This window comes from Lampetra fluviatilis, chromosome 50, assembly GCF_964198595.1.
Source record: "Lampetra fluviatilis chromosome 50, kcLamFluv1.1, whole genome shotgun sequence".
Classification (NCBI taxonomy): domain Eukaryota; kingdom Metazoa; phylum Chordata; class Hyperoartia; order Petromyzontiformes; family Petromyzontidae; genus Lampetra; species Lampetra fluviatilis.
This window is the reverse complement of record NC_136324.1, coordinates 3,143,348-3,170,361: the sequence shown is the minus strand read 5'-3', so window position 1 is coordinate 3,170,361 and position 27,014 is coordinate 3,143,348. Positions and strand designations below refer to the sequence as shown.

General features: G+C 51.0%; 1 protein-coding gene across 1 annotated transcript; it reads left to right on the top strand.

Moving 5' to 3' along the window:
• Window positions 1-6: 6 nt before the first annotated feature.
• GRPR (gastrin releasing peptide receptor) lies at window positions 7-24,868 on the top strand. Its single transcript, XM_078878238.1, has 5 exons — window positions 7-310; window positions 11,613-11,768; window positions 21,829-22,027; window positions 22,331-22,685; window positions 24,371-24,868. The coding sequence occupies exons 2-5, from the start codon at window positions 11,639-11,641 to the stop codon at window positions 24,836-24,838; spliced, it is 1,152 nt and encodes a 383-aa protein (XP_078734364.1). The 5' UTR covers window positions 7-310; window positions 11,613-11,638; the 3' UTR covers window positions 24,839-24,868.
• The last annotated feature ends 2,146 nt before the right edge of the window (window positions 24,869-27,014 follow it).

Below are 27,014 nucleotides of genomic sequence, written 5' to 3'. Positions count from 1 at the left end.
CACACAGAGAGTGGTGAGAGACACAGAGTGGTGATAGACACAGAGAGAGAGTGGTGAGAGGCACAGAGAGAGAGAGAGAGTGAGAGACATAGGGGAGAGACAGGGGAGAGAGAGAGGGGGCGAGAGAGAGGTGACACAGAGAGGAGTGAGAGACACAGAGAGAGAGAGAGTGGTGGGATAGAGGGAGGCGAGAGGCTGGAGCGAGAGACACGGAGAGAGTGGGAGGGACGTGGGGCAGATCAGGTGGTTTGGGGGTGCTTCAAGACAATCAGCATCCCACTGTGTCACTGCGCTTCGTGGCTGCGTTGGGGTAAGTTATCTACACCGCCTTCGTTCGTGTGCCTGTTGTTGTTGTGTGTCGACTGTTGTGTCGACTGTTATGTCTGTTGTTGTGTCTGCTGTTGTGTTTGGTGTTGTGTACTGCAGGAGAGTGGGTTCGTGCGAGGGTAACATAAGTAGACGTTTTCGCCACGGTATTCATCGTAACTGATATTCAAAAGCTGATGTCTTTTCTCGTAACGCTCAATGCTCAGTGGTTATCGTAACAGCCATTGACGACATAATCCGAAGTCGATGTAGCGAGCGGTGGCGAAGTGGTTAGCTCACCGAGCTGTGAAACCCCGGCGATTTGAGTTCAGTGTCACAGCTAACATCAGCGGCGAGGGCATATCTGTACCCGGGTCCTGTGTTCCAGCCAGCTCCTCACCCACAGCGCGCAGGGGTGCACACGTGCGTGTGTGTGTGTACACATGGCACGGTGTAACATCGCGCGCACGTGGAATACGTCTCATACAAAGCACGTTGTGTCAGAATGGTGACTGACGGCTGCGGTTAAGGCAAATTGAGCGCGGGGGGAGATGGAGCAATGAAACGTTATAGCCTCTCGCTAGAGACAAAGGTGACCCGTACAGCCTGCTGGGGCAAGTGCCGTTCGCGAGCAGCACTTATGAAGGCCGGCGCGGTACACGTGGGGGTGTGGGGTGATCAACGCCATGCCCGGCCGCCTTTGTCTTCCCAGCGACGATGTTTGGCACGCCGCAACCAGGTACTACTAATTTGAGGCTGAGTCGACCTAGGGGAGACCCAGGAGCGGTTCAGGTGTTTGGCCGTGAGCGGGAATCGAACTCGGGTGGCCGGGTCCGGAGCGCAGCGCGCTAACAGCTCCGCTCCCGCTCCCCGCGCACAAAGACAAAGGTCACCCGTATAGCCTTAAGAGATTGTTGGGGCAAGTGCTATTAGCAAGTAGCACCTGTGAAAGCCGGCATGGCACACGAGCGGGTGGTTTGGCCAGCACCACGCCCGGCCGCCTTTGTCTTCTCAGTGGCGATGTTTTACACACCGCACCAAGTACTCATTTGAGGCTGAGTCGACCTAGGGTAGGCCCATGAACGGTTCAGATTATCGTCACCGGTGTTGGCCGGGTGGCTCGTAGCGGAACGGTCAGCGGTGCTGACCCCTACCACACACACACACAGACGCTGCACACACACACTGACACACACACACTGACACACACACACTGACACACACACACAGACGCTGCACACACACACTGACACACACACACTGACACACGCTGCACACACACACACACACTGACACACACACACACGCTGCACACACAAACACACGCTACATACACACACACACTGACACACATTACCACACACACACACAGACGCTGCATACACACACTGACACACACACACAGACGCTGCACACACACACACTGACACACACACACTGACACACACTGACACACACACACAGACGCTGCACACACACACACTGACACACAGGTTCCTACCAGTATAAGTTCGATTCCCGGCCACAGTGTTAGCATCATTGGCGAGTGACGTCTGACATTGTCATGGATCTCCACCCCTCCCCCCGGCTCTTACCCCTTCACAAACTGGCTCTGACCAGCGTGGTGAAGTATGGTCAAACAACGCCGAGGTTACTGTCTGTTCTCCTATAGCACGGTGGGTAGCGTTCCTGAAGAACACCACGTGATGGTAAAATCGCGTTGTTATCAATAATAAATATACTATTGGGGGTAAAGCACAATCCACGATAACGCGTGAGATGCTCACGCAGTCCCAATAAAACTGGGGCACGTGGGTTGCATCTACAAGCATCCAGCAGCATCCCGTCGTCTCGCGTGATGATGATGATGCTAAGCCGAGGCAGCCGTACGGCCGCTTATTCCTACTCACGCCACGGAGTTCAGTTCACTCGATCGCGTTATATCCAATTCGCGTCCGCGTAATGAAAACAAAAATGCGTTCCCGAATAAATTCGTCGTCGTGTTATATCTCACACGCAACAGACAGAAACGAGCCGTCAAAGGAGAACGGGACTGCACTCTCTACACCGCGCGGATAGTGGAGGCGGAAGTTATTTGACCATTCTTCAGTAAGCTGGTCTTCGTGTTTGCGTTATTACTTTTCAATTGCAGTCTCAGTCGCGGCCGTCCCATCGTTATTGCAGTGCCTTTCGAGATACCTTTCGTGGTGTGCTGTTTTTTGTTTATTCAAGCCACGGAACGAGTGAGTCAATTTCCGCCGCCTCAAATGGCTTTGCATCGTCGACAAAGATCCGGCAAAAAGTGGCACTTTATAATCGTTAGACTCTAATGGAGTCCGATCCGGAGATGCCGGAGGGAATTTACCAAGAAAAAAAATATCTCTTATCGTGTTTGTATTCTTATCCCGTTGAAGTGAGCGGTGAGACATTGATTTAAATCCATCTTGCACGGTTATTTGACTTCAAAATTGTACATTATTCAATTCAGTTATTCATGATGTTGGGGGGGAGGGGGGGGAGAGAGAACAATTTATATATTTATATAAAACCGTGTATGTATGTTGAACTTCTTTCGCACCGTACGTAGACAACCATGCTAATCGGATATGTGTGTGTATGCAGAGATGATAACTACCTCGTCTGGTATACAAGAGGTCGTGGGTTCGAGCCCGACACTGACGCCTGCTGTATATTCGGAGTTTGCGTGTCTCTCTCTCTCATCATCATCACGGTGGCTAGGAGATGTTAACTAGCTCGCCTGGTCTACAGGAGGTCGTGGGTTCGATCTCGACCCCTGACGCCTGCTGCTGCTGCTGTATATTCGGAGTTTGCGTGTCACTCTCTCTCATCATCATCACGGTGGCTAGGAGATGTTAACTAGCTCGCCTGGTCTACAGGAGGTCGTGGGTTCGATCTCGACCCCTGACGCCTGCTGCTGCTGTATATTCGGAGTTTGCGGTGTCTCTCTCGTGACCAGGGGCCACCACCGATGCCTTCTAGCGACGGATGCTGCCCCTCGCTTGAAATTTGTTTTTAAACTTAGTGGTGAACGAGCACCCTGAAATATAAGCAAGTGTAAATAGTTGAATATCGGTTACAGTCGTGAGTTAAAGTTAGCCCGGGGTGCAGCAACGGAAAAACAACTTTGGGCCCTCATTTTTCATTCTGACAGCGACTCTGAGCAACACAAATACAGAAGTGACGATGATGATGATGAACCCCCCAGTAAGTTGACACCATTTCATAGTTTCGCCTCTCAAGGCCAGTAATCTGATTAACTCGTGGGTGTAGGTGCCACCCTGCAATTACTTCTCGTCGCCACCGCTGCCAGAAGGGGTTTCCACTCGATCGAGCTCTCAAGAGCCCCTCTAAGAGGGCATTTGGCCTACTCTTCCACGCTGGCCAGACGTCTTGGAAGAGCCGTGAGTTACCCACACTTGACCCCCCCCCCCTCCCCGCGACCTGCCGATAAACCAGCCACTGCGCACCCCTAATTTATACTTCGAGGCAGCCAGAGGCCGCGGGGAGATGTTTGCAAATGACTCGAATGTAATTCGTTTTTCAAATGATCGAGTCAGACCCTCGGCTGTTCCACGATGTGTTAATCGCTTTTTTGCCACGCGTCGTTCCACAACGCTCACCGCTGAGAGTTTCGCTGTTGATGGGGGAAAACATTCGCCTCGTTCAGCAGGCGTCGGTGTCTCCTTACCAAATGTCCAAAACGCCCGTGAAATGCGTTTGGCTTATTCACGGCGGCAGAGGCTCAGCGGCTCACACTCGGATGGTTGCGAATTTCCCATCATCACCCGGCGGTCGATAAAACGAGTACCAATTTTGGTTGAGTTTTTTTTACGGGAAAATCGACAGAATTTCTAACGGACAAACCTGCCCCCCTCCCCCGCGCCATATGAATGAGGAATGTCCACCGTCGATTGGGGTGGTAAGCGAGAGATGAGCACCGCGTCAATGCTCCTTTGAGCAGAACATCACCCCTTCTTTCTTTGAATCCACGGGTTAAGCGCCACGCTAATTATCTGCGGGGCATTTTCGAGGCTTGGCGCGGTTCGCGTGACGCTAATTGCTTCACGGGTGAACGATTCCGCGCCGCTGTCACGGAGAAACGCGCGGCGATGTAGCCGCAGGGAGGCCGTGCACAAGGGATTCGGTGATTATTTTATAAATGCCGTATTATTGCTTCGTGTCAGGTGGCGTCGAACACACAAATAATAATTAGTATATATATCCTGCCCCCGCTGCGAGATGAAGGCTCACGCTGACGATGTGGAGGGCGGTGGGGAGCGGTGTGTTTTTTAAGTTTTCTGCTACCATACTTCACCACGGATGGTTGCACTCCGCCGACCGTCAGCGCCGTGGCCGCAGATATTACTCGGCTCGCCGGGGTTTGGTGGCGCGGTCTCGGCTCGATCATCGGAAGCCGACAAACGGTCACCGTCTGTCGTGCCCGCGTCATGCACGGCACGCGCCTGGCAGAACGGCGCCTGCCCTTCGCTTCACGCGCCCTCGCCTCGTGTCGCCTGCATCGTCCCAAACGTCGCCAGTGACCTCCTGCCAACATCTCAGTCAGTCAACCCATGGCACCTGGGTCTGTTCAGTGACCTGTCAACATCTCAGTCAGTCAACCCGTGGCACCTGGGTCTGTTCAGTGACCTGTCAACATCTCAGTCAGTCAACCCATGGCACCTGGGTCTGTTTCAGTGACCTGTCAACATTTCAGTCAGTCAACCAATGGCACCTGGGTCTGTTCAGTGACCTGTCAACATCTCAGTCAGTCAACCCATGGCATCTGGGTCTGTTCAGTGACCTGTCAACATCTCAGTCAGTCAACCCATGGCACCTGGGTCTGTTCAGTGACCTGTCAACATCTCAGTCAGTCAACCAATGGCACCGGGGTCTGTTCAGTGACCTGTCAACATCTCAGTCAGTCAACCCATGGCACCTGGGTCTGTTCAGTGACCTGTCAACATCTCAGTCAGTCAACCCATGGCACCTGGGTCTGTTCAGTGACCTGTCAACATCTCAGTCAGTCAACCCATGGCACCTGGGTCTGTTCAGTGACCTGTCAACATCTCAGTCAGTCAACCCATGGCACCTGGGTCTGTTCAGTGACCTGTCAACATCTCAGTCAGTCAACCCATGGCACCTGGGTCTGTTCAGTGACCTGTCAACATCTCAGTCAGTCAACCCATGGCACCTGGGTCTGTTCAGTGACCTGTCAACATCTCAGTCAGTCAACCCATGGCACCTGGGTCTGTTCAGTGACCTGTCAACATCTCATTCAGTCAACCCATGGCACCTGGGTCTGTTCAGTGACCTGTCAACATCTCAGTCAGTCAACCCATGGTACCTGGGTCTGTTCAGTGACCTGTCAACATCTCAGTCAGTCAACCCATGGTACCTGGGTCTGTTCAGTGACCTGTCAACATCTCAGTCAGTCAACCCATGGTACCTGGGTCTGTTCAGTGACCTGCTACTAGGTATCTCAGTCAGTCAACCCATGGTACCTGGGTCTGTTCAGTGACCTCTCAGCATCTCATTCAGTCAACCCATGGCACCTGGGTCTGTTCACTGACCTCCTGCCAACATCTCAGTCAGTCAACCCATGGTACCTGGGTCTGTTCAGTGACCTCTCAGCATCTCATTCAGTCAACCCATGGCACCTGGGTCTGTTCACTGACCTCCTGTCAACATCTCAGTCAGTCAACCCATGGTACCTGGGTCTGTTCAGTGACCTCTCAGCATCTCATTCAGTCAACCCATGGCACCTGGGTCTGTTCACTGACCTCCTGCCAACATCTCAGTCAGTCAACCCATGGTACCTGGGTCTGTTCAGTGACCTCTCAGCATCTCATTCAGTCAACCCATGGTACCTGGGTCTGTTCAGTGACCTCCTGCCAACATCTCATTCAGTCAACCCATGGTACCTGGGTCTGTTCAGTGACCTCCTGCCAGCGGGCCTTCGACACTTTTCCTCAACGTCCACCTGGCATGGCACAAGCGCCGAGGTGACGTCACCACCACTTAGTGGCGGTCGTTGTGGTTAGCCGACCGCTGGGCACAGCAATCGGCGAACGTGGAGAGTCTTGACTCGGTACGAAAGTGCGGGGCAACGATGAACCACCCAACAAAGCGCTACAGCCAGGGGGATGGCACGCGGAGTGTTTGGCCGATGCCATTCGCTGCGATGTCTCCTTCGTGTTTGTGGACCGGGGGGGTCACCGCGTCGTTGTTATACACCTTACCGGTCTGTTCTGGAAGTCCACAGTCCGCACGCATTCGGAGAGTTGTTTTTTATTTTGCATTAATTGTGCATCGGGGTATCCGCATTTACTGTGCCACGGTTTGTGCGGTTGATGTGGCTTAGGGTGGACCGTGAGCTTCGTGGGTTGAGCATGAGTGCTGCTCATGATGATACATACTGTGCATGCATTGTATAATGCATTGCCAATTTAATTAAAGTTATATAGGAAGGAGAAATGGCACAGCGGTCAGGGTATGGCGCTGTCGACCCGGTGACCTGGTTTAAGTTTCCCGGACACGGCTAGCATCGACGATCCGCGGGTGATTTACAATGGGCAGTGGTCCTCTATCCCACCCAGTGGCACATCCAAAGGGGGGCCAGCGATGGGGGCAATTGCCCCAACACCCCCCCCCCTCCCGTGCCCCCTCGAGATCCCAAAAAATGGTATTGTATGAAACTACGTGGAATTAATTGAAATTCAAGATAATGTTGGGCCCTATTAACACAAATATTCAATGTTGGCATTGCCACCCCACTCCTAGCGTATTGGTCTGCAAACTGCCCTGATGGTGATGACGTAGTGAAGTGTAGTCACCTACCGTCTCATTCCACACGAGGCCAAACTCTTGGGATTTGCCAAACAGTCACGATGTTGGTAATGGTATTGGTCAAACAGGACACCCGACTGACAGATAGAGAGGTCTTGAGACTCAGCGAGGCTGGCTCCTCTTATCTCATCTATGTTTACTTTGCACATTTATCCAAGGCGCTTGGACGCTTCAAGTTCAAGTTCATGTATTAGATATAGCCCTGTGAGCCATTCGGCTCTTGAATCGGATGCAACCGCAACAAACAAAAAACAAAAACATGAACACTTATGGCGCGCGCTTGTCCTGAACCGAATTCCAGTGGCGTGAGCCGTGGTTGTGCGTTACTTTATAAATGTTTTTGCGTGTTTTTTAAAATACAGTGTTGCGAGCGTGCCCCCACGCACGCGTGTGAGCCCCTTGGGTATAATTGAATGCACTTCGCCTAGCCCGTAAGTCCGCGTGCACTCACGCACGCATGGGATTTGCAAATCAATGTTGCACGCTGGCTTTGTGAATCCTGGCCGGACGAAGTGGTTCACGTGCTGCACTCACAACGCAGAGGGCGCCGCGTTCAATTCGGCTTCCGTGCGCGGCAGGTGACACGATGGTGTGCAGGTTTCTTGAGTCTCATCGCCCCCCCCCACCACCTCCACCACCAGCCTCTCCACCTGGCAGGGCAAAATGCGCACGCCGCAGTGAGTCAATCGAGGTCGTGCATGCGGTGGGGTGGGAGGGGGAATGTGGTCAGTTTCCTCGTCTTTAGTGGGGCCCCTGACGCGCGCACCCTCTAAAACACACAAAGATTGAAAACACCACCCACCCACCCACCACCACCATCATCATCATCGTCGTCGTGCTGCTGTCAAACCCCAAAATGGTTTTAAATACGTGGCGGCAACCTCACTCAACACTGACGATGTCCTATCGGCGAAAGTGCTCCCCCCCCCCCTCCCCCGTGAAAATGCGTGAACAACGCTGCTCCAGAGGCCTATCCGCCCCAGTAAGCGGTGGCGCAAAGAAAGTGAAATTGCAGGGCTGCACCTTTGCCCTTTACGCGGCACGCACCACGCGGCACCGTCAGGAGGTTCGTCGCACCCGCAGGGTTCGGCCTCGCCTCGGCTGTTCTTCTGCTCATACGCACACCCTTGAGGCGCCCAGCAATTCAACATATCTAAAATGTATATATAACATTTAATAGAAATGTATTTATAAATATAAAAAAATATATACGTAAAATTTTCTTTATTTCATATACGTAACATTTTTTTTATTTTTTAATGTTTGAATGTATACACGTGAAGGGGCATCGAATGTGTCTCCGTCGCGAAAAGCAGTCGGTGCGTGCCAGGTGTTGGTCTCTCTTGCGTTGTTGTCTTCAAGTGATGCGGACAAACGACCTGCAGAGTGAGTTGGGAAGATAACGTGAAATCGGTTGCTGCACGCTCGTGACGCTGAACTCATAGAAACCGACGCTTAAAAATCTCACAAACCTGGACAAATCGGCGGTGACCAGCCTTGACAATGGCTCACAAGTTTTTATTTCGAGTGCCTAACGATTTTTTTCTTTCTTTCTAAAAAAAAAAATTTCCACCGATGTGGATGCCCGATGTCTCGCTAGTTTTACGATTGTGTCACAACTTAAACTATTGCTTTGTAAAGAAAAAAAAAATTCGCACTTATCTGCCCCGCGACACGTCTGGATCTTACGTGACGAACGTTCCAATTACAAGCGCACGGTATGGTTCAGTGTCCAGCGCGTTCATCCCTTCCCACGCGAACCGACATTGGTAACGAACGAACGCACCACGGCTTGAGTAATAGCTGAATTAACTTGTAACTGAAATAATGACTGAACAAATACATAACTGACCGAATTATGAACCAAATGAATGAAACCCCGAATAACTAAATATATATGAATGAATTAATAACTGAAAGGAAAACATCATGCATGTTGCATTACACGCGAACGATGCAGCGAACGATTGATTCTCGTAATGACTGACGAACTCAACGAATGAATGAATGAACGACTTAACGAGTAAACAATGGAATTATCAACCGATCAAATTAATAAAACCCATTGAATTCTCAATGCTCGGAATTAATAACGTAATGAATACATTTCCGAATGAACGGATGGGTGAATTGAACGCTTGGGTATTGCCTAAAAGATGTCTAAATGTCCCGCGCGCGGCGTCGCTCAGTGTCGTCCGTGAAACCAGTCGACTCTAAATGTGTTTCCTTTTTAATGGTTTCCGCGATTTGCATTACCAGTGCAATGGATCAATGCAGCCGTCAGGTTAACCAGAGCGTACCGCCCACCCGGACGTGGTGAAGCGCCTACCGCAAACTATTAGGGGGGTAATTCGAGTAAGTGGGTTACGGTTTATTTTACGGTGGTGCCAATTTAAGTGGGCTTATCTTGTTTATTTAATCAAATGAATCGCTCGCGGTGGAGGGTAGTGGGGGGGGGACCGTGGCGGTGGGACGGAGAGGGGGGTGGGTGATCATACTTGACCACACTGGTGAAGGTGCGGGTTTGGTGAAGAGAGGATTGCGTTGAGGATTGTGTTGAGGATTGCGTTGAAAATTGTGTTGAGGATTGCGTTGAGAATTGCGTTGAAAATTGTGTTGAGAATTGCGTTGAGAATTGTGTAAAAAATTGCATTGAGAATTGTGTTAAAAATTGCATTGAGAATTGCGTTAAGAATTGTGTTGAGGATTGCGTTGAGAATTGCGTTGAGAATTGTGTTGAGGATGGTGGCCGACTGTCAAAGATAAATAACGGAGGGCGACAGCCGAGCAATTTCATTATATTCTTGCGAACGATGGAGAAATGCAAAATGCCCGGGAGCTAAAATACCAATGTCGAGGTCTACGAGCCACGAGGTCTATCGGGGGGGGGGGGGTGGAGAGTTGTGGTGAAGTTTCCTCTCCCGTGTGGAGAAGCGTAGACACCCACCCAGCTCCCCACCCCAAGTGCTTTGCTGCGTGCTCTATGGCTTTTGGCTTTCGTGGCCACGATCGCACCACGGTGGCTTTGTCCGTAGTTCGGCGACGAGGTCGGACCACGTGCGCCAAGGGACGCGTTGCAATCGAGTCAGTTCGTGTGCCACATGCTGGGGTGGATCGCCGCTCATGGTGGCGGCCGCTTGCAGGGAGACCTTGATCCAGTATTGGATTGACCCTGGCTGACAAAAAATTAACCCGTAAAAACAAAGTTTTTCACTATAAATTCTTTATATGCGTGGCATCGGTTTTATTTTATTATTCATTTCTGTTTTTCTTGAGTAAGAGTTTCATTTTTATCACATTGGTATTTTAAATTAAATATGAATTTTTTTTTTTCCTAAAAAGTGGAAAATTTTGGAAACAATTTTTCACAAAAATAAATTGTCACGCACAACGAGTTTGTGTGCAAAATGTCAGCTCGATTGGATCACGGGAAGTGGGTTAAAAAACGACCGAAAGATTTGCAAGCAAGCAAGTGAACTTAATATAAAGAATAAAAAGCCCACTCACCCACTCGCCCAAGACATTTCGCTTGAATCAGTATCTCAGGGCACTCAGTCCGTGCTGCTGCGAGATCCCAGTCGCAATGTCAGCCGCTCGGGTTTCTCGGAATGCGGCGAGTTGATCGTCTCAGCCCGGTGACCCCAGACGGCGGATACCAGAAATACATTTATTACAAATGGGATCTTAAGAGTTTGCCCACGTTCACAGTATGACCGTGCCAATCGTTGCACCGCGGGCACGGCCCTACATCTCGGTGACGCGTCTTGAAACCCGTGCCGACGCCTCGTGCATGGACGTTGAGCTTCTTTCGCGCCGTGCGTAGCACACCGTGCAAATCGGAGGTGCGTGGGGGAAGGACAACAAACGAAACACTAAAAGGAGTTCTACAGAAATTCGTGTTCAATCTATACGATTCAAAAGTTGTATAACTCCAGTGGCTTCCTAATATCGGAAGGAAGAGCATTCCAGACGGCCACGGAAGCGCATCTGAAAGCGCGTGATGCAGTGGCCGTCTTTGTTCGATTTGTTAGCCACTCACTCACCCATCCACTCACCCACTCACTCACCCACCACTTACCCAATCACTCATCCACCCACTCACTCACCCACCCACCCACCCACTCATCCACCCACTCACTCACCCACCCACCCACCCACTCATCCACCCACTCACTCACCCACCCACCCACCCACTTATCCACCCACTCACTCATCCATCCACTCACCCACCCACTCACCCACCCACTCACTCACTCACCCACTCATCCACCCACTCACTCACCCACTCACCCACCCACTTACCCACCCACTCACCCACCCACCCACTCACCCACTTACCAACCCACCCACTCACTCACCCCCTCTCCCACTCACCCACTCATCCACCCACTCACTCACCCATGTGTGTGTATGTTGAACTTCTTTCGCACCGTACGCAGCCCACCGTGCAATTCGGAGGTTTGCGATGGAGGACTCCCTGCCGTCGTGGGTGGTCCCCTCCATCATGCTGTCTCTCTTCGGGATCATCATGCTGCTCGGGCTGCTGGGAAACTCGGCGCTCATCCGCTACGTGCTCACGCAGAAGCCCCGCCAAGGTGCGTACTTGCTCTCCGTCTCGTCTCGTGTCGCCTTTTTCTTTTTGCCTTTGGCCGAGCGGTTCGAACACATAAAAAGTTTTGCCCCTTCTGCAAATGCAACAGGAGGTGTTCCGATGTTCAAACACCAACTAAGAACCCTTCTGCAAGGAATCCAGTCATTGCATTAACCACACAGGGTACCTGTGGTAAACATGCAAACAAACCCTGCTCTGACGATATATGGCGTTGTCTTAGAAAATGATTGGCCTGTACCAGAGATTGCAGCCTTTCTGATGGCCTCGTCTCACCACCAGTGTCAGACCAGAAAACAACGCCAAAAGGCGAACAGCACAAGGGCAATGCCACACGTGTCAGAGCATTCATAGCTCGCGGCGAGCAGCTGTTTGTGTAACGAGCCTGACTCCGCCGCTGAGATCCAGGAGATTAAAAACCCCGGTGCGGAGATTGCTTAGACACAATGAACCTCATGGCGGGACCCCGGGGTCCCCAATAAACGGAAGTCAAAATCGTAATTAATTTGTTTGTTTTTGGCGACTCCGTCCCACCGCGCACATCAACGCCGCGACCCGCCTGGCGCGGATTGTTCTGTTGTGTCGTGTCGTCCGAGCGCAGCGGCGAGGACGAATGCGCAGAAGAAACAAAACTTTTAAACTTTGATTAGCGCACCGCCTTCAACAGACATAAAATAACGTCGCAACGCAATTCATGCGAGAGCCGAGGGCTTACGGGAACCCGGGGTCCCGCCGTACGGTTCAAATGTCACCGAGTAATATTGGACAGCTCTACCGGCTGCCCATACCCATACATACTCTTAGTTTTTTTCGGTAAAGTCACGTAGGTAAAAAAATGAAATTAAAATTAATAAAAATAAAATAATAAAAATCACGACGTTTCGGAGGCAACACAAGTCTCCGTCATCAGGTGGGACCGTCACAGCCAGATGTGCTGTATCAAGTGAGGCAGGGATTCCAAGATGAAAGTTCTTAAGTACAAATTACAGCAAATCTGGCTGTGACGGTCCCACCTGATGACGGAGACTTGTGTTGCCTCCGAAAAGTCGTGATTTTTATTATTTTATTTTTTATTAATTTTAATTTCATTTTTTCACCTACGTGACTTTACCGAAAAAAACTAAGAGTATGAATCCTTGCAGTCACGAAAGCTTCAAATCTAGAATCATACCCATGCAGCAATGTGTGACACAAAATGGGAGCTCTGCTTTTGAATTCGCTTCCACCCCATGACTCTCAACTCCATGGGGTAGGCTGCTTGGATTTGCCGTTCAACCAATTAACTTTTATTCTCTGTACCTCTTCACTCGTCCCACTTAATCACCATCCTTGCGTGTGGATCCGCATACACTTCCATGCAAAAAAGCGTAGCCTCTCACGCTCTTCCACGACGTGGAGAAGCGGAGACTTACGCAAATGCGCGTCCGCTCGCCACATGCCTGTGCGAGCGACTCGCCGGCTTGAACGTCGCGTCCCGGCCAAAAGTCACCGTGATTTCGTTGGGCCCATTTGCACGGAGTAATTTCTAAAGCCAGATTTCGGGGTAAGCGAACTCACATTTTTAAAGACACAAAGTGGTGGAGGGACAAATACCGGCACAGGCGTAAACCAAAATTACCTGCGACCGCAACACCGCTTGCTAATTCGGCGGTGCGGGACAGAATGAAATGCAGTGCACAGCGCAATTGCTCATCTTTAGTGCAATGAAACTATTCTATAAGCGATTAAGACTATGCAACGTGCCAGCGCTCTACACTAATTTTCAGAGGGGCGGGGGGGGGGCACTTTCGCCGGTGAGACATCGCCAGTGTGAGTGAGGTTGCAGCCGCACGTTTGAAACCATTGTGGGGGGTTTGACAGCAGCACAACGACGATGATGATGATGGGGGTGGTGCTGTCACTCGTTGGGGGCCGCCAGTGTCGCCCGCAGGCCTCGCAATGAGGAACGCTGCGATGCACCGATGCAATCCTTGACCAATGTCATACAGTTCAGGTGAATAGTGCATACCTGTCAACCCATACGGTTTACCCCGTATTATTGAGAAGGGAAATTGAGTTTTCAGGTCCAATACGGCGTACAGCCGTTTCAATACAGGCAAACAAATTGTTTGTCTATTTGTTTGGGTTTCTCCCTTGCGATGGGACTTTGTAGGATGAACTTTGAGATTAATAAGGGCGCGTGGTGACCAATAAGGTCTGAATTGGTCTGTAATAAGGTCGGCACCGATAAGGGGTTGACAGGTATGAACGTACCTCTGACAATGTGTGTGTACACAGCTGGCACAGGAGGGGGGCACAGGTGGTGCCATCTGCCAGCTCATCTCAGCCAATCGACTCATGGCAACCTGCTGGGTCTATCCCGTGACCCCCTGCCAGCGGGCGTTCGACACAATTTACGTGGCATTAATGTGCACCTAGCTTGGCGCAAGCACGGTGGTGACGTCACCGCCACTTTGTTGTATTTGTTGTAGTAATTACACATCCATGTGAAACGCGCACTTACTTGTCTGCTGCATGAAATTCGGTAGCCCCATTGCCCTTCGTGAGGCATCTCTCTCTTTCTCTCTCGCTCGAATCATCGATATTATATTTATTTTATGTTCATTGCATGAAGAAATCATCTCTGCGCGGAAGCCCCTGAGAATCAGTCTCTCTGTGTCTTGGGTTTAGGTCTCAGCCTTCCGCCGCTGCTGTCTGCCGACGGTAAGTGGCTGGAGTCAAACCGTACAGCGGTGACTTTTTTCAATTGCGATTCACTTCATCGTTGCGTGCCAATTAAATGTTGCTTGCTTCGTGCGCGTTTCGCAGTTAGTCTTTGCTGTGCGAGGTCGTGCACGTGGCATGCCGATTCGAGCTTTGCACCCCTCCATCGTCCCACGTGGCCGAACAAATCCCGTCACGTGGGCTGATGTGGCCACATTGATCGGTGGGATATCTTAGATGAAGCCTTTGTCAATTATATTCAGTATGTTAATGGTTTCGTTCATTGGGATTTCGCTGAACATACGTGCTAATGTCAAAGCTAACCATGTTAGCATTATCATTTAATTTTTGAACTTTATTTTAAAACGAAAATTACTTCTTTTTTTTACCAAGTAAGGCCCACTGAGCTAAGCAGCTCTTTTTCAGAAGCGACCTGGTCACAAATTGTAGCTCAATTAAGTGGATTATCACGTGGAAATTTACAACAGCCAATTACTCTAAACACTCTAAACGCACGTTAATTATAAATGTGGAGGGGGAAACCGGAGGACCCGGAGAAAAATCCACACAACCACAGGGAAAGAGAGAGAGACACGCAAACTCCAAATATACAGCAGGCATCGGGATCAGGATTAGAACCCACGACCGCCTGCATATCAGGCGGGGTAGTTAACATCTCGCCACCGCGGCGCCCCAATGAAGTGACAGTCACCAGAGCATGAGTGGTTATTTCTTGGTTACATATAAGTAGAGACAATTGGACTCACGATTAATTATCCTGAGTGGAACACCAGGTTGGACGCTGTTGGTCATCCATAAAGCTTTGGTGGTTTTGAAAAAGAATTTGCCACTTAACCGTGATCGCAATAACATTAAATATCTCTCGCTTTTAAAGTGAAAGGCATCCATTATTTAATCCCACCAATGAAACAACTTTTAATCTCGTGATATATTTCTTCCGTTGTGTGCGTATATCACGGTCGGCAGGGCATGAGAGACTCTTTAACCTCAAGGTTGTGGGTATTGTCCTTAATTGGTGCTCTCTAACAGCACTTGCCCCAGCAGTCTGTTAAATGTTACACGGGGGGAGGGACTCTTTGCGTTTGTGTGTGTGTGTAGGTGCCACTTTGGCGACACGTAACACAGACCCCACATTGTGCAAGCTGAGTGCACAAACAAACTATCCACAGACTCTTTTTTTAAACAACTTTTTTGCCGCCAGCAGCAAAAGCACTGGAGGCGATTTCAATATGAAATACACAAAGTCACCAGCAAACAAAAGAAAAGAATCGCTACAAATCGACGCGCTGTGGCGCTAAAAGCACCGCGCACAATACAAAAGAAAAGTCACGTGGTGGTAGTCATCGCGCACGTCACGGTGACGAGCGAGCGCTTCAGAAGGTGAACACGAGGGTGCCGTCCACGCTGGTACAGAGAGGGGCTTTTCCGGCTCCCCAGCGTTCGAAGAAGACGTGCACATCACCGACATGTGTGTGGTATGCGTGCTCCAGCAGGAGCAGGCCTCTGAACACTGGAAGCACAGACCAGCCGTCAGTGTCACCCTCCAGCATCTTTTTTTCTCGTTCTCATCGTCTATAGCTGTGCAAGCAAGACGACGCTTTGTGTGCCTACACGACCTCTCTCCTGGCCGACCAATTGGGCTGGAAACAAAGAGCGTGCTTGCGTGGACCACGACATTATTAACCCTGGGACAATAAAGCGCCGACGTGCATTGCAAATTAAAATGCTTCTCTGCCAGCCACCCGGGTGCATAGACTGTCAACCCCTTATCAGTGCCCCCTACCTCATTACAGACCAAGTCAGACCTTACTGGTCACCCCGTGCCCCTTATACATCTCAAGGTTCATCCTACACGGTCCCATCACAAGGAAGAAACATAAACAGACGAAACATTTATTTAAAACATTTGTCCCGTATTCAAACGGCTGTACGCCGCCGTATGGACCTGAAACCTCAATTTCCCTGCACGAAAATGCGGGCTAAACCGCATGGGTTGGCAGCTGTGCGAATACCAACCCCCGCCAACCTCGCAGCAGGAGGTAGACAATCAAATTAACAAGGAAGGGCATTCTTTAGCGAATTCGGTTTAACAAAAAAACTCATCAGTATTTCAAGAGCCGCGATGCAACGCGGTGAATACGAGACGGTGGTGGGGGTCCCTTAATTATAGCTGTCCCACGCGGTTTACCCCGTATTCTTGTACAGGGAAATTTAGTTTTCAGGTCCATACGGCGGCGTACAGCCGTTTCAATTCGGGCAAAACAAATGTGTTGTCTATTTGTTTGTGTTTCTCTCTTGTGATGGGATTTTGTAGGATAAACGTTGAGATTTATAAGGTCACGGGGTGACCAATCAGGTCTGAATATGTCTGTATTAAGGCAGGGTACCGATAAGGTGTTGACAGATTTGTAGTGGTGAGTGTAGTGGTGAATGTAGTAGTGGTGAGTGTAGTGGTGCTTGTCTATTTGTGTTTCTCCCTTGCAATGGGAATGTGTAGGATGGACGTTGAGATTCATAATGTCACGGGGTGACCAATCAGGTCTGACTTGGTCTGTAATAAGGCAGGGCACCGATAAGTTGTTGACAGGTTTGTGGTGGTGAGTGTCGTGGTGAATGTAGTAGTGGTGAGTGTAGTGGTGCTTGTCTATTTGTGTTTCTCCCTTGCGATGGGAATTTGTAGGATGGACGTTGAGATTCACAAGACCACGGGGTGACCAATCAGGTCTAAATATGTCCGTATTAAGGCAGGGCACCGATACGGGGTTGACAGGTTTGCTTCATGAATAACGCCACGAAGCGGCGGTCACCTTAAAGAGCCACGGACATGCGGCTCCCCTCGCGGTGGCTGTGCACCCCCAGGAAGTCGTAGGAGAGCATCGGGTGACGGTGGTGATTATAATAATAGGGGTTTCCCCCTTTTTCCTGGCTACAAAACTGAAACCTTTTTTTACGACGATTCATATTTGCATTGACCACAATACCTGCAGTCAAATGCAAACAAAAAACACACACGATGATAATATATGCATTGTCCTTGAAACTGATTTGTCCACACCAAGGGTGACAATGCATATATTATTAGCGTGTGTTTTTTTGTTTGCATTTGACTGCAGGTATTGTGGTCAATGCAGATATGAATCCTCGTAAAAAAAGGTTTCAGTTTTGTTGCCAGGAAAAAAAAGGGGAAAATCCCCTATTATTATATTTTGGTACTGGCAAAGGAGGTCCAATGACGGCCTGGTGATTGGAACGAGAAATCTCTCGCAATTCTGCTTGACGTGTACCGTGGGAGTCAACCTTCGCCATCGAAATCGCTTTCGTGCGCGTTGCAAAACGAATGAAACGTTCTGCTGCTGTTCTGCAAGAGCGCAGCGTGGGAAAATGATGAAATCAGTGCGTAAGAGAGGTAAGAATGAATATAGAGAGAGGTGGAGGGGGGGAGCTGCCCTCTGGTATACACACACACATATCGAACGCAATCAGACATCATGTAAAGTCAAACACAGCTTGGACCACTGAACTAAAAAAGTTCCATGACAAGTTTATCTCACAACCGCACGATGGCCTCGGGTTCCATCCACACTGCTCGGTCTGCGGACAACCCCCCGGCATGAAGGAGCAATCATTCAGCCACACATCCAAACAGCCAGACAGACAGCCAGGCAGACAGCCAAACAGCCAAACAGCCAGACAGACAGACAGACAGCCAAACAGACAGCCAGACAAACAGCCAGACAAACAGCCAGACAGACAGACAGACAGCCAAACAGCCAAACAGCCAGACAGCCAACCAGCCAAACAGCCAGACAGACAGACAGCCAAACAGCCAGACAGACAGCCAGACAGCCAACCAGCCAAACAGCCAGACAGACAGACAGCCAAACAGCCAGACAGACAGACAGCCAAACAGCCAGACAGACAGCCAGACAAACAGCCAAACAGACAGACAGACAGACAGCCAAATAGCCAGACAGACAGACAGCCAAACAGCCAAACAGCCAGACAGCCAACCAGCCAAACAGCCAGAAATACAGACAGACAGCCAAATAGCCAGACAGATAGACAGACAGTCAAACAGCCAACCAGACAGCTAGACATGCATCCAGCCAAACAGCCAGACAGACAGCCAACCAGCCAGACAGAGAGCCACGTTAAGCGAGGAATTATCGAGTTACGGAATCGCTCCAAAAAATAGTTCGTCGTCGACCGCTCAGAAGCTGCGTTATAACGACGCGCCTTCCGTGTTGTCATGGCACGCGTTCCGTGTTGTGCGAAAAGCACGTTACAGTGTGAACACCACGCGTCAAACGAGGAGTTGCCGTATCAATAAATTGCGCGTCATGACGTAACGTCCGGCGATTTTAAAAACGCATAAACTTCATAATATTTACCGCCAATTATAACGAACACATTAACGCCTACTCTTTGTGATTCTATTTTCACCACCAATTGGACAGCTTCATCCTTGTTAACCCTGAATCTTACACTCAATCAATCGGTGATAACCTGTCATAACAGGACATTACATTTCCACAGCTGTCAACCCCTGATCAGTGCCCCCTACCTTATTACAGACCAATTCAGACTTTATTAGTCGCCTCGTGCCCTTATCCATCTCAACGTTCATCCTACAAACTCCCATCACAAGGGAGAAACACAAACAAATGGAAAAAAGTTTTGCCCGTATTCCAACGGATGTACGCCGTAAGGACCTGAAAACTAAATTTCCCTGCACAAGAACACGGAGTAACCCGTATGGGGTGACAGCCATGAATCTCGCTTATTCGCACAGCTGTTCCGATGACCAGGAAGTGCATTGACTTGAGCCCAGTAAGCTCTTGGCAGCGCCTGACAATGCAGATTTTTTTTTAACCACGAAATCCTTACATCTTGGCTTGTTTTCTCAACATAGCGGTCTAAAGTTCTGGCAAACAAACAATTCTCCCCCCCCCCCTTGGGACTGAGGCAGCGTTGTTTGGGGTGGCCTTCAGCCAACAGTGGATTGACAAAGGGCTGTAAAAAAAACAGAAATGTAAGCTACTAAAAATCTAAATCAATTGAAAAAAACATTTGGCACGTGTGCCCACGTGACAGCTCGGTTGGTTCGGCTGTGTAGGGTGGCGGAGGGCCAAATCTGTGAATTGTCATTACACCGACACGCGATCTCATCCCCCAAAACACTGATTACGAATCGATAATATCGGTCGTGAAAGCCGCGTCATAGAATTACTTTGTGAATGCAATTTCATGTTAATAATTGTGTGTATTACCGGTTTTTTTTTTTTGCAGCATGCTGGTCATCTCCCATAACAGAAAAGACTCTCCCTCATATTAGTCCGACTTTAAGAGGTTTTACCCAGATTCTACTTCGTGCCTCTTCTCCAGTAACATCCAACGGCCCTCACATCTTGTTCCGCAGCATCCTTCCACATCACTATCGCTCTCCCTCTGCTCCGTCAGCCCTGTACCAGTGGCATCTTCATGTCCATTACAATCCATGGGGAGACATGTGTGTTCGTCTATGTTTGAGTCTATGGGTCTCCTTGCGAGTCCATGGGTCTCTGTGTGAGCCTATGGGTGTCTGTTTGAATCTATGGGTCTGTGGATGAGTCTCTGAGTCTCTGTGTGAGTGTCTGGGTCTTTGTGTGAGTTTCGGGACTTAAGTGTGAATCTACGAGTCTCTGTGTGAGTCTTTGGGTCTTTGGCTGAGTGTATGGGCATCTGTGTGAGTCTATGGGTCTCTGTGTGAGTCTATGGGTCACTGTGTGAGTCCCTGAGTCTCTGTGTGAGTATATGGGTCTATGTGTGAGTCTATGGATTTCTGTCAATCTATGGGTCTCTGTGTGAGTCTATGGGTGTCTGTGTGAGTCTCTGGGTCTCTGTGTGAGTCCCTGAGACTCTGTGTGAGTCTATGGGTCTATGTGTGACTATATGAGTCTCTGTGTGAGTCTATGGGTCTCTGTGCAAGTCTATGGGTCTCTGTCAATCTATGGGTCTCTGTGTGAGTCTATGGGTCTCTGTGCGAGTCTATGGGTCTCTGTGTGACTATATGAGTCTCTGTGTGCGTCTATGGGTCTTTGTGTGAGTCTATGGGTCTCTGTGTGAGTCTATGGGTCTCTGTGTGACTATATGGTGCTCTGTATGAGTCTATGGGTCTCTGTGTGAGTCTATGGGTCTCTGTGTGAGTCTATGGGTCTCTGTGTGAGTCTATGGGTCTCTGTGTGAGTCTATGGGTCTCTGTGTGACTATATGGGTCTCTGTATGAGTCTATGGGTCTCTGTGTGAGTCTATGGGTCTCTGTGTGACTATATGGGTCTCTGTATGAGTCTATGGGTCTCTGTGTGAGTCTATGGGTCTCTGTGTGACTATATGGGTCTCTGTATGAGTCTATGGGTCTCTGTGTGAGTCTATGGGTCTCTGTGTGACTATATGGGTCTCTGTATGAGTCTATGGGTCTCTGTGTGAGTCTATGGGTCTCTGTGTGACTATATGGTGCTCTGTATGAGTCCATGGGTCTCTGTGTGAGTCTATGGGTCTCTGTGTGAGTCTATGGGTATCTAATTTTACGTACAAAGATATGCCCAAACTATCTCAGTCTCTCAGCCTTCTCGAGAATATTAGTAACCCCTCCTGAGGCTCTAACTACTTCGTTCAGCCTAATTTCCTTCATAGAAATTCCTCACATCCATCTCAGCATTGCTTTTGTTGTCTTTTTATTTTTTTGTGTTGTTATTTGGGAGGCAAAGGAAAGCCACCCTCCGTTTATCAAACTCTCGCACGTTCATTCGCTTGCGGCTCTTGAACATTTTACTGAAGAGTGGCACGTCTGGTTTGCATCCACGAATAGCCTGTGCGAATCATGAAATCTGTAAATGACGAGAGAGAGAAAAAAAAACCAACCCCATTGTATCGGAAAAAATGAGTGCAGGTCGGAAATCCATGAGTTTGAAACAACAACGCAAGACCCACAATGCAATTCTTTGGGAAATGCCGATGGTGCCCGCAAATGCGCAAGGGCTGAAATGTGGTCTTCATACATTACTGCGTGAATGATACGGGGCCATTTGATATGAAACATTCTGAATATTTCTGTATATTCCATATTTCTATCATTCACCCCACTCGCGTAATGTTTGCTTTTCCTGGTCCTCTCCGCACCCCAGGCCTCACACAAACAAAGGGGGTCCCAAATCTGGCCAGGTTTATTGACCTCCAATGAATCAGGGGGCCACACGGTTGGGATTCTGCCTCGGGCCTCCAGGAACACCTCGTGCTCCTCTTCTGTTCCCCCAACCCCCCCCCCCCCCCCCCCGCCGCAAAAGGCAACGCATCGGATGTGCACCTGGTGAGCATGGCGATCGGCGACCTGATGGTGCTGGTCACCTGCGTGCCTTCGGGTGCCATCTCCTTCTTCTACGACTCGTGGATGTTCGGGAGGATCGGCTGCAAGCTGCTGCCCTTCCTGCAGCTCACGTCCCTCGGGATCTCCGTCTTCACGTTGGTCGCCCTCAGCGCCGACAGGTTCGATGACAGCGCCGCTTCGTTCGTGGTCGCTCGCTTTCGCCGCTTGCTTTGTAGGGGGCACGCAGTTCGAGCCCGGCGGCTGCCCCGGTTAGATTTCGAAATGTTTCTTGGAAGTAGTTTTTTGTTATTTTCTTTGAACCTATCTAAGTGACTCTACCGAAAGGCTCAAAGAATGTGAATTCCTGCAGTCACGAAAGCTTCAAGTCAAGACTCGAATGTGCCACGTGCTTTGACGGCCGTTGCGAAGGAGCTTCAGGGTCGTCGTCGTCGTCCCCCCCCCCCCCCCCCGCTGTCTTGCAGGTACAAAGCCATCGTGAGGCCCATGGACGAACCGCGTCACGGCCGCTTCAGCTCGACGTGGTTCACCGTGCTGTGCATCTGGCTGGGCTCCATCGCCCTCGCCACGCCGGACAGCGTCCTGGCCGACGTTGTGCCGTGGCACGCGCTCAACGCCTCGTCCAACGCCACCGTGGCGGGCACCACCGTCACGGTGTGCGTGCCCTTCCCGCACAACGGCACGGCGATGATGCGCGCGCACGCCGTGGCGGTGTCGTGCGTGTACTTCGTGGCGCCGCTCACGCTCATCACCGTCTTCTACTGCTTCATCTCGGCCGAGCTGCTCGGCTCGGCGGGCAGAGTTCCCGGCAACAATGCGGTGAGCCTCCGAACGAGCGGCGGTGTGTGCGCATGCGGCCGTGTGTGTGTGTCAACATCAGCCAGTCGACCTTTGACACCTGGGTCTGCCCCCGTGACCTCCTGCCAGCGGTCGTTCGATACTTCGCCTGGCCTTGAAGTGCACAATCGCCAGGCGACTAAAACGCAGAAAGTTGGCGCAGTGGGGAGCACGGGTGGTGCAACTGCCAGTCATTAAGTCAGTCAACCCATGGCACCTGGATCTGTTCCGTGACCTCCTGCCAGCGTGACCTAAAAGTTGACCCAGCACCTCGTTGTTGTGAGTGTGGGGAGTGATGGCGCAGTGGTTAGCGTGCTGCGCTATGCACCAACCCGAGTTCGATTCCAGCTCGTGGCCAACAACCAGTGGCGATTATCCAAACCACTCCTCGGCTTCCCACAGGTTGGCTCGACTCAAATGAGTACCCGGTGCGGTGTGTAAACATCGCCGCTGGGGAGACAAAGGCGGCCGAGCGTGGTGCTGGCCACCCACCCCCTCGTGTGCCGTTGCCAACCTTCAAGGCCGCTCGCTAACAGCGCTTGCCCCAACAGCCTGTGAAGGCGACACGAGGGGATCTTACTGGTAGGAACCTCCTGGTTACACCAGCCCACAGGGGATTATTGTGTCCGTCCGTCCGTCATGCAGGGATGGGCTGGGTGGGGAGGGAGGGGCTGGGTGGGGAGGGGAGGGTGGGGAGGGGCTGGGTGGGGAGAGTGGGGTGGGGCTGGGTGGGTAGGGGCTGGTCACCCCGTGGTGCCCTTATAAAACTCAACGTTTAACCTACTCACGCCGGCTTGTGCCCGCCATCACAGTCGGGCATATTTGCGGAATACACCACGCCGCCGTTGACCCTGGCCGTTGACCCTGGCCATTGACCGAGCAACCCAACGTTCCTACCAGCTCCCTCCGCAGGAACGTGTTTTATCTTGCGTGCGTTCTCTCCCTCTCGTCTTTCCCTGCCCAGCGTCAGTGCCCTTTTTTTAGATTTTTATTGTTTTATTTTTCACAACATGAATGCGTTTTAGATCCGCGGCGACCGGAACGCCATGCCCAGAATCGGCTGAGTGACCTGCAGATTGGGCAGGTTTCCAAAGTCCAGCACTTTCAGCATCTCCTTGGTGTCCGGATAAACCTCAATCACTTAATGGTCGAGGGCCGATACCTCGGGCACGTAGTTGTCACGCCACTCCCTCTCTTCCTCCTGCAACTTGATCTCTCGTTGTGGCTGCGTGTCTCTCTCTCTCGCTGTGTCTCCCTGTCTCTATCTCTATATCTCTCTCTTGGGTTCTCTCTCTCAGAGTGAAGCGTGGGCAAATAAATAACCCGCATGACCGACGCGGGGAGACCTTCATTCGGCAGTGGGGCTATACATTCATTGTTTAAACGACTTGCATGCTCACGCAACACATTTATATTCATGGGTGGCGAACAAAACTGTAGAAACGAGCCGTTCAAAAATATGTAACAAAAACAAAGCGAGACGAAAGCAAGCTACCGACGCCGTGCATCAAATCGTGACGTCGATTCGTGACTCTTTCGTCGAACCGACGACAACGGGTGGTTGCGGGGGGTGACCCGCAGTCGAATTCGCACTGCAACCTCCGCCTCGGTGTGCGTTACCGTGCCAATCCGCGCGCCGTTCCTCCTCTCCCTCCTCCGCTGCGCAGGCGAGGCAGGTGAGCAGCCGCCGCCGTCTCGCCAAGACGGTGCTGCTGCTGGTGGCGCTCTTCGCCCTGTGCTCGCTGCCCAACCAAGCGCTCTACCTCTACCGCGTGTTCCGCGATCAGTCCCAGCCGGACCTCTCCCCGACCCACAAGGCATTCTCCCTGCTGTCCCGCGCGCTCATCTTCGCCAACTCGTGCGTGAACCCGTTGGCGCTCTGCGCCGTCTCCAGCGGCTTCCGTGACCACCTGCGCCAGACGTTGTGTGAACGTCCCGCCACGCGGCGTCCGCTTCTCGCCTGCTGCTGCTGCTGCGAGCGAGGGAGGCCCGCGCAACTGCGACGGGGTCACAGCACGTCATCCAGGGTCACGGGGTCAACGCGGCTCACGATGCAGAGCGTCAACGCGGTGGGCGGAGGGGACGGGCACGCCAAGGCGTACGGCCCCGCCGCCGGTATTGACGTGGACACTTAAGAGGGTGTGGAGAGGCATCGTTGCTTTGGACTTGAGATGATTCTGGTTATCGGGGGGGGGGGCGGTGCAAGGAGGGACCGGTGTGCGATTTGCTTTCGGGTTGCGCTGCATTTGCGAACGCATGTCACCGCCAGTGTGCAATAGGGCAAGCCGTGCTCCTGATGGATGACCACGAGTCGCCTTGGCTGTGTGGTCGTGCTGAATTCATTATCATTCCCGAAGCGCTCGCACGCACGCACGCGTGTCTGCTACAGATGATTTTTGTCGTTTTTAGTTTGTTGTCCGTCCCCCGCACCTCCGATTAGCACGGTTCGGCTACGCATGGTGCGAAAGAAGTTCAACATGCAGACGTACGCACACGTGTTGCATACGTACGAGACAGTAACTGCAGCGGAGACCCCTCTTGTACAAGAGGGCAAGGCATATTGGGGTGTGGCTGCTTTCAAAGATTCCGTGAGCTACCCTTGGGACTGTGTGATCGTGCCGATCTCAAAGTTGTTCTTACGCACCGGACAAATGTACACACGCACATTTGTGTTTATATAACTCATTGGGGAATAACTCATTGGGGAATAGATGCTCATTTTCGATGAGGATATGGTTACACATTAGAAACTTGATTGCAACAACAACAACAAAACATGAACAAAATAAACCCAAAACGACTGCACGTGGTCACATTCCGAATGGCACGGTCGTGCGTCAACATCACGGTAGAACCAGCACGCAAAAAGTACACAGCTAACATAACGCATCACGTACAAATAGGGCATGTATCACTTAAAGTCTACATATGCCTGCTACATACGCGGGAGTTTCTATTTGGGCAGCCGACTCCGTGCAATTTTTGGACAGAGGAAAAAGTCGTCCTCCGTGTCCCTTTCATAGATTTCACGCGACTTCTTCATTGTTGAGAATGCATCAATGTCCCCACCCGCCTGAAGCACACACACACACACGAAGACAAAGATCCCCTGTGTATAGCCTCTAACAGCCTGTTGGTACAAGTGCTGTTAGTGAGCACCAGTCGGGGCCGGCGCACGACGGGGTAGTTGGCCAAGACCAAGCCCGGCCACCTTTGTCTCCCCAATGTGCCGACTTTTACACGCCGCACTGGGGACTCATTTATGGCTGAGTCGACCTCGGGGAGGCCCAGGACCCGTTATAATATTCACCACTAGTTATTGAACGTGAGCAGGAATTGAACACTACAACACACACACAAACACACCTTGTTGATGGGCTTTGGAGTTTAAAGGCAGGGAGCCGTGATGGCCTTGGACAGAGGGAAGGATATACATAATATGTGCTTCCTTGAAAGATCATGGGAGCCTCATTGGCTGTGTGATGAGGTATCGAGAGAGAGAGAGCCCATAAAGACAAAGACCCCCCGTGTAGCCTTAACAGACTTGGGACAAGTGCTGTGAGCGAGCAGCACCTATGAAGGCCGGCACGGTCCACAACGGGGTGGGTGGCCAGCACCACGTCCGGCTGCCTTTGTCTCCCAAATGGTTATGTTTTCACATCGCACCAGGTACTCGTTTGAGGCTGAGTCGACCTAGGGGAGGCCCAGCAGCGATTCAGATAATCGTCACTGGTGTTGGCCGTGAGCGGGTTTTTGAATTTCGGGGAAAGACCCACACACCAACACACCTGCAATGCGCATGGCTACTTGGAGGCAGCAGTGGCAGCTACATACACACGCGCGTACATGGGCGCATTTATTTAATGGAGAGAATCAGTCGGGGGGATCTCGTACAACGCCATCACTCACGCTCCAACCGGGGTTCGTTTCATCTGGACGTGTCGCAGACAGAGCCCACTCGTTGAAGCGAATGCCACTACGCCGCCGACAAAACTCCTCGCCTCCACTGCTGGACGTGCCAATTCCTTTCTTGCCTCCCAGCAGTTCTGCTGGAACGCAGTGCCGGATTACCATCGTAGCTAAAGTAGCTACACATGTAGTAGCTACACATGTAGTAGCTACGGGCCCCGCACTTTCAAGGGCCCCGCGCTAAATACTTTCAAGCTATCAATTCCGGTCCAGTGATTCTGCACTTGCTCTATTACTATAGTACTATACCGCCTTCAACTTTTATGAACGACTGGGTGTTTAAGGTAAACGATTTGTCGTATTATCCGGCTGTATAGCAAATGAAAAAGATTACAATTACTT